The sequence below is a fragment of the Vipera berus genome, assembly GCF_964194415.1.
Source record: "Vipera berus genome assembly, chromosome: 1".
NCBI classification, from domain to species: Eukaryota; Metazoa; Chordata; class Lepidosauria; order Squamata; family Viperidae; genus Vipera; species Vipera berus.
In genome coordinates, this window is record NC_138202.1 from 55295210 (window position 1) to 55303841 (window position 8632).

At 44.8% G+C, this 8632-nt stretch overlaps 1 protein-coding gene across 1 annotated transcript; it reads left to right on the top strand.

The window, feature by feature from the left end:
• Nucleotides 1-738: 738 nt before the first annotated feature.
• NKX2-8 (NK2 homeobox 8) lies at nt 739-5425 on the top strand (the record flags this gene model as incomplete). The annotated part of the gene is made up of 2 exons (XM_081317286.1): nt 739-1078; nt 4908-5425. The coding sequence occupies exons 1-2, from the start codon at nt 916-918 to the stop codon at nt 5423-5425; spliced, it is 681 nt and encodes a 226-aa protein (XP_081173412.1). The 5' UTR covers nt 739-915.
• Nucleotides 5426-8632: the final 3207 nt, after the last annotated feature.

Consider the following 8632-nt stretch of genomic DNA (forward strand, 5'->3'; position numbering starts at 1 on the left):
TGCTAGGTCAATGTTTCAACTGGACTTTCCAAGAAAGTCTGAAGCCCAGACCTGGTGAAGACAGGTGAAAACTGCTTCATTTGAGGCCAGGTGGTGCAAATCCTGTAGGTTGGGCTGGGGGGAGATGAGGGGCAACAGGATGCTAAAGCCCCAGCATCTAGGTGTGAAGAGAAGGACTCAAGCCCCTTGCAGAAGAAGAGGAGGAGGAGGAGAAATGCTAAGTACTTAGCAACAGCACCTTCCCCCCCCATTCTGCCCCCCTTTGAGTGTTTTCCAAATACAGAGGAAAAAAAAGCAAATAGGTTCCATTAATAGGATGAAGCAGCAGGGAGAAATCCAGGCATCTCCAAGCGAGCCCCCGGGGACCAAAGCTGCGGATATCCTGCGAAGATTCACTTTGTGGGTGAGGAGAGGGGTGGAGGGGTTGCTGAGAGCGGCTGCTGCAGTCCCCCCCCCAAATACCACCCAAGATGTTATTCAGAGCGAACAATCCCCATTATCTGTCCCCACTTTGGCCTAATCAGACAGAATCCGTAATGCTGAAGGCCGCTTCCTGCTGGCTTTGGGGAGGGGTCTCTTTCTCTCTCTGTTTGGGAGGGTGAGGGTGAATCTCTGGAGGAGAGGACAGAGAAGTGGATGGGTGGGTGCGGGGTGTGTGTGTGTGTGTGTGTGTGAGGAGGAGGTCGCCTTGCCTCCCATTAGAGCTTTAGCACTTGACTAATTCAGGGATCTTAGCAGCTCATAGACAGGGACGGTTGAAAGCAGCCTGTGTTTACGGTGGGGAAGACTGTTGATATAAACAGGCGGCCCCGAGGTAAGCGACACTAATCTCCTGCCCGAGGGGAAGCCGGAATGAGCGTCTCTCCGAGCCTGGCCGGGGTCCAGTAGCTTTTGCCCCGCCAGCCCGACGCGGCCATGGCCACCTTAGCCAGGGGAAGCTTCACCGTGCGGAGCCTCTTGGGTTTACCTGAGCCAGAAGGCAGCGGCGGCGGCGGCGGCGAGGAGCAGGAGCCGGCAGAAAGCTATGCCGCCTCTCCCTTCCGAGCGTGGATGGAAACCGAAAAAAGCCACTATCTCTGTGAGTGCGGAGATGGGGAAGGTTGGTGGTGGGGGGAGGAAGGAAGGAAGGAAGGAAGGAAGGAAGGAAGGAAGGAAGGAAGGAAGGAAGGAAAAGAGGCGATGTACATGAAACTGAAAGGTAGAACATAATCCAGGACATCTGGAGGGTTCGAGGTTGAGAAAATCGGTGAATATTTTTTATTTATTTTTTATTTTAATTCCATTTTTATCCAGCCCTTCTCCGAAGACTCAGGGCGGCTTACAAGCTTAGCAGTAGCCTTCATTCTATGTATATGCCTGCTTATTAGGGCTTTCACACACACCCCCAAGCGGCATTATTACAAAGTCAGCTTAATTGCCCCCAACAATCTGGGTCCTCATTTTACCTACCTCGGAAGGATGGAAGGCTGAGTCAACCTTGAGCGAAACATCTTCTATAGAAAGCAAAGCAAAGCAAAGCAAAACAAAACACTTCTTTGAAATGTTTTTACATCTGGAAAGGGAAAGAAAAAAAAGCGATCAAGATTATATAAGAATGTGAGAAGAGTAAGCCTATTACAGATAGTGTATATACAAAATACTTTCCCCCTTTTTGCTCCTAGACACACAACACACACACACACACACACACACACACACACTCCAGGCAGAAGGAAACAGGCACAAAAAAGGAAAGCAATTTAAATGTTGACATTTTATATAGGAAAAATATTGTGAATAGCTAGTAAGAATGTGAAGTTGAAGCCTAGTTTGCCTGTTTCACCAGAGTCCAGAATGACTCTAGAATGACAAACTAATAGAGTCAAAAATTAAATATTCCTTTACCTACAGGTACACAAAGATAAAGTTTATTGTTCACTGACGGACTCTTAAATTATCAATTTCTCTACTAGGATCTTGGCTTATTAAATAACCACAGATTTTGTAAAAGTTTTTATTACATCTTTCTAATTATATTCTTCCAATTCTTTTATGGGGTACGGGAATGAGAGAGAACAAATAAATGCTAAAAAAGACTTTCATATTTTAGAAGATAAGCCATTGAAAAGAAACCATCACCACCATCAGCCCTATTGAATCCAGCATAATTTTAGTTACTATGAATAGATTCTGCTTGTATTTGTGAAAGCCTTTAGATCTGTGGGTGCAACTCTTTTCCTTCTGCAAATTCCCTCCTCGGGGCTCGTTTTTTTTCTTTTTAAATTGCAAAGTGTATTTCAGATACTTTCAAAAGAAAATGTAATCATTACACCATGTCCAGCGGTGTTAACTGTGTTTTACTCCCTCCTTCTTTATGACATTTCCCTAAAAGGCACCACAATGTTTGAATGTAAGGTAGTTGTTTCCGCTATTAAAAAGGATCAGGAACTGTGATTAAATAAATCATTAATAAAAAAGTAACCCAATTCCTGTTGGTAAAAAGTGTCAGCAAACCCTCCGCTTCCAAAGATAGTTAAGTCACTTACAAGTTTTCTACCGAACTCAACCAACTTCTTGGCTGGACCATTCTTTCGTCGTGCCTGCTTAAGGAACGAGTTTCCTTCTCTTTCTAGCCACCTTGAGCGCAACTTCTCTTTAATTCAGACCACCACCACCTCCTTTTATAGGTTTGGCGTGACTTTTAGAGGTTTGACGTGCTATAGGTTTGACGCGACTTTCTAGATGATCGAAAGAAGAGTTAGGACTTAAGTAAAAATGGATTGTTAGCTTTACTGATACGGGTGTGTGTGTGTGTGTGTTCCATCCAAGAAAACTGGTTCGGTTCCTTTTGCCCATCAGTTTAAGGCTGTGAACTCCTCGGAATGTCTCGCTTTTAGAAGACGGGCTCTCCAGAGTTGGAAGCGGCTCTTGGCGCGGGTGCGGCTGTCGCTCCAGAAGCTTTCCTGCTCTTGGCTTGTCTGAATCAACCGTGGCACGTTCAAGAATAGAGCAAGCAGGAATTCGTGGAGAGTTGAGGATCGCACCCATAAAGGCCGGCCCCTTCATTTTAGCTTTCACCTTAAACCACCCCCCCCCCGCAACATACAATAATAACATACATGCAACAAACGGCATACAATACAAGTGATTCGCGAATCACTTATTCGACCTTCTTAACATTTAGCAGCCCGTCTTTTCAAAAAAGATGAGGCGTACACACATACCGACGCGATATATACGGGGACCGGGTCTCTTTCCCTTTGGACATCCCCCAGTTGATTTCTCTTTCTCCGTACAATTATCTTTCGCAGCTAAGCTCGAAAGGGAGGATGCACTTGCTAGGTATGGGTGTGGGGGGGGGGGAGGGGGGAGACGCTACGTTTCTCTTCTCAGTCTCGAGATAAAGAAAAACCTATTGGTTCCCATCACACACAGGAATCTCCTAACACAAGCGGCACAGCCTTCTGTCGTTCGTGCGTATTCCTGGCGAAAAACTACAACCCTCCCCCCCGATTCCCGCCCCCCCCCGCCTTCCCTAGAAGCACGGAGCAGATTAGAGGTTCCACACTTGGACACATTTTTTTCCCATTCTGGTCTTTCTTATGGACAACTTCTTTCCCCGCTGTTGCTCAGTTTACAATGCATGTGTTCATTTTACGCTATGGAACAAACCCATTGGACGTTCAATAAGACTTAGTTTTCGTGTATATCGGTATAGGAAGCCATTGTGAAGATACTGCATAGTTTCTTTTTGCTGTTTTAGCTTAGAAAATCTTCAGGAATGGAAACCGAAGCAGCCGTGCCTCCTTCTCTTCCCTTGGACCTCAGTTATATAGGCACGCAATATTTTATTTACATGCTAGATATATCTACGTATGTATACGCATGTATATTTAGATTTTTCAAAAAACGATAATAAGGAACAACACTGGATAAAGAGAGAGCGTGTGACTTTGGGCCAGTCACTGATCTCCGCCCAACATCTCACAGGGACGGTATTATGGGGAAAATAGAGGCGGAAAGAGTTATTTATAAAGCTAATAAAGGCGGGCTAACTGTAAAAAAAAATAAAAAAATACAGTACTGCAATCCTCTGCATTTTTATTTCGATTTAAACTTCGCTGAATGAAAGCGTAAGCGTAGTTAGGGTTGAAATAGCAGCCTATCCGGAGCTGCCTGGTCCGCTTCCACTTTCTACCAAGGTCAGTTCGAAAAGGTTTCAGCTTTTGTCCGAAATGTGACAATTACCTGATTTTAGTGTAGGGTGTTAGTAATCCCCAACAAGACGGAAAGGCAACAAGCGCTAAGCGACATTTTAAACGGTCTGATATTTGAACAAGAAAAGAAACGAGGAAAAGGGTAGGTGAAGGTGAAAGATAAAGGAGGGGGGGTGGGAGAGGGGAGGAAAAAACCCCCTCTATTATTCCCCTCCAAAAAAGTAGTGAATTTGAGAAATTTTCAGCGAAAACAAGAGTTCTTCTTAGGGGTTCATTCCAATGTTTCACAGGGTCCTCACCCTCTCTTGTAAGCGCTGTCGATTTCTTTTTCTCTCCCCTCTTCCCCCTCCCTTCCCCTCTGCCTGCTGCCACCTTCAAAACTTGAGGCCATTTATCGAAGGGTCTCCGTTTCTGATCTTAGGTTCAGGCTTCACACGTTGCTCTAAAACAGGGGTCTTCAAACTTGGCCCTCTTATGACTTGTGGACTTCAACTCCCAGAATTCCTCAGCCAGGCATGCCTGGCTGAGGAATTCTGGGAGTTGAAGTCCACAAGTCATAAAAGGGCCAAGTTTGAAGACCCGTGCTCTAAAACCATAACGCGTGGGGGTTTTTTGGGTGGGTATTGTTTTAGCATGTTGCGAGAACCCTTCCCTTCGTATTCAAAAGCAAACTAAGGCCAACAGCCCGATCTGTCCCGGTCTCTCCCGCAGCTTCAGACGACAGCGGCGCCGAGAGCCGAGCGCACCCGGGCGCCGCCTCGACCCGGCAGGCAGCGCGCAAAGCAGACGAGGAGCAGCTGAAGAAGAAGCGGCGGGTGCTCTTCTCCAAGGCGCAGACGCTGGCTCTCGAGCGACGCTTCCGGCAGCAGCGCTATTTGTCGGCGCCGGAGCGGGAGCAGCTGGCGCACTTGCTGCGCCTGACGCCCACCCAGGTCAAGATCTGGTTCCAGAACCACCGCTACAAGATGAAGCGCGCCAAGGGCGGCGAGCGGGGCAGCGCCGGGAGCGGCCCGCCCCTCATGCGACGGGTGGTGGTGCCGGTGCTGGTGCGGGACGGCAAGGCTTGTCAAAGCTGCAGCGGCGCGACCCCCTCGCGAAGCGCCGGCGGGCCCCAAGCAGCATTCAATCTGCCCGGCTTCTCGGCATTCCCGCCAACCTCCTCCCTGGGCCTCTTCCCCGCCTACCAGCACTTAGCGCCGCCTTCCTTAGTATCCTGGAACTGGGGCTGAGGAAGATCCTGGCGGCTGGTCGGCTGGCGGGCCATCTGGCTCCCTGGAAAACTGGATCGGCTCCCTTTTTGAGGGAGATTAGCCGGGCTTTCGCCCTAGCCCGACGGGGGCTTTTGCTTGGCGCTCTCGGGACCTTGACTCGAATAGAACTAGTTTAGAGTAAACATTTGGCGGATTTCAGGCCTTTCAAAAAAAAAAAAGGAGGGGGGGGATCCAATGCAATTTTCTTGGAAAGGGTCTCCAGTTGAGTTTTACCTTACATGGAACTCATGCCCAAGTATGTGCTTAGGTTTTAGGATGAAAAGGGAAATAAGATGGTTTATTTCAACAGGACTGCCACTCCTGTGGCCTGTATAGCCTTGTTGCAAAAAGAGAGGCCCTCTATGTAAATGCACAGAACAGAGAGGAAAGGTTACAATCCTGTGCTTATCCAGGAGTAAGTCTTGTCGCTGTGTAGGGCTCAGTTACTTCTGAGAAGGCTTGTGGAGGATTGCATTTTAGCCTTGGAACTTTGAGATCATCCAGGTTAATCCCAGCACACATACATCTTTTCAGAAAACAGTAAAGGCTTTCAAATTCAGGAGCATATTTTTATAGGACAAGTGGGAATTGGTCATCCGGGAACAATTGTCCTGGATTGCTTAATAAAATAGAAGAAAGTGAAGTTAGGACCTAAAATGATTTGAGAATAAAGTCAACAGAAGCCTAATTGGAAGGGGAAAAAAATCTGGATGACTGTACAGTACCCGCCAAATCTTCCTTTTGGCCTTTTGTTTTAAGAATCTAGGAAAACCTACATAAAGAACCAGTTGCATTTCAATTGAAGTGCAGCGGATAAAGAGCAATCAGTGTTGGACGTAGTTTCTTTTTTAATCATTCTACTCATGGGGGTTGCTGGAAATTAGTGTCTTTGGTGGGCTCAGAAGCTGCCATCAGAAGGTACTTGTGTGGTCAGAGTGGTAGAGAGGAGATTTAAAATCATGTATTCAGATGATTGGTTCAAACTCCTTAGAAATGCCTTGTGCCATTTTGTTCAATACAATGAGGTCATACATCTTCCCAGAAGTAAGCCTGACTGAACTTAAAGAGCTTCTCTCTGAATAGTTATGCACTGTAACAAATGTGTTCCTCAACAAATATTGTGGGTTAAAGTCCAATTGGTGAGTACAAAGTTGGTGATGGAATAATACCAGAGTTTAAATGGTAAATAAATGCCAAATGTACAACCTGCTGTGACACAAAAGTAAATACATTTTAGACAAGATGGGTGGCACACAATCGAACAAATAAAGACTCACTCTGATCCAGCTCAGTCCCTGGAAACTACATAACGCACACACAAGTACAGTTTGAAATCTGATGAAATCAACTATGGTCTTCAGAAATTTAATTCAAAGAAACCCAATTTTGAGTCATTTCCATACGGTATTAGTGATTGAAAGTGTTCCCTCATTGTGGTGAGATGAAGCCTATCTTTATCAATCAGACCTTACTGCCATAATGGATGGGCTGGTTTAACAACTGGGTTACCTGGAGATTCAGAATTCTGGGAATTAATGCAACAGTTTTCAGCCCCAATAAAGGTGGTGCAAATTCCAATACTTCTGTTCAGTTGGGGATAGATTATAGTTGCTTACAAATGTCTATTTCAACCCTAGGGGGAAAGAGATTGAATATTGGAGGACATGCATCTGGGGGAAGAATCTGCCTTTTCTGCTTTCTTTTTGGTTCCAACAGCTTTCCCCACATGGTGATCCTAGGGCCCATCTGTGTAGCTAAACTCAAATCTGTTGTGTGAGAGCAGGGCAGGGACCTGAGGTTGCCACAATTTCCTAAGAATATGACTTCTTCCTTCCCATTCTCTGTTCCTGGTACTGTGAAATAATGGCCATATTAATACATGTGATTGCTGTTGGGTTTACTATGTGGATGTATCCAGACAAACTGCTGCCTAGGATGAATATTCAGGGTGATGTTTGAGAATGATATAGTCTGAAAAATATTGCTGCAGAATGAATTTAATCAGTGCTTTTTTTGTAAAAGAAAAAGGTGCCGGAACTCACACATGTCATACAACCCGCCTTGCCTACCCTACAAGGTTCCATCCAAAAAAGGTGCCGGAACTCCATTCTGAGCGTTCTATGAGAAAAAAAGCCCTGAATTTAATGAAAGGAGTAGGTCAGCTTTAGCATTGGGAATTTTGATAATTATTGCATTTATGTAAAGTATTCCCCTGGCCCAAGATCCTTGGGAACCAGCAGTTTGGAAAGATTTCAACAATTTAACTTGGAAACTTGAGTACACAATCAAATATATCCCACTGCAAATGACATCCTTGAAAGGGATTGTGCACCAGATGTGCTAAGAATAAATAATCATGACTAATGCTTTGTCAGAAATTTAGGACCATATCATCTACTACAATGTGAAAGGTAGTTTGCTCTTGGGAATCTCCAAGAACCAGACTTCCTTAAAAAGAAATTTGAGATTGAAATTTATTTCTGAATTCCATTAAGAGACCAGACATATCCTTCCTTATGCCATAATAAAAGTTGCAATTTGATATTTTTTACTCCTCAACTGATTCAACTGAAGATGGAAAGCTTGAAGCATTTTGTAATGTTCATTTTATGCAATTGAAATTATGCTGTTGATTATTACTTAAAAGTAACAGCATTAAAAAAATCCAAGACATTAACATCCAATACTACTTTCCTTTGAATATGCTGACCTTGGCCTTTGATAATGGTTTAAGAAGTCATACACAATGATCCTTAACAATTTAATTAGGAAATATTCAGACACCATCGAAATGGTGATAACCTGAGTTTCCTTCTGCCAGATCCCCTGGTGGAGGAGACTGGTTTTATAGCCATCTAATAAAAACAAACTTTTATCTTTTTTCTTTTCGATGCTTATGCTGTACAACTACAGTAGGTCCTTGCTTTGCCACACACCCCTCAGAAATTCGGAGCTCAGGCTAAGGAAAATGGTAGAAGCAGCCAAAACCTGACTCTCCTTTATAGTTTACAAAGGAAAATGTGTGTGCATATGTACATGTGTTGTTTACCTTCAAGTAGTTCTGAGGTGGGGGAACTGATGGTTAATGGGCTTTTCAACATTGCAGAACTAAAAGTTCCCACCATCCCTAAACACTGGTGTGAGATTCTAGGAGCTGGGACTCATAGTTTAGCAAACCCTGGAAGG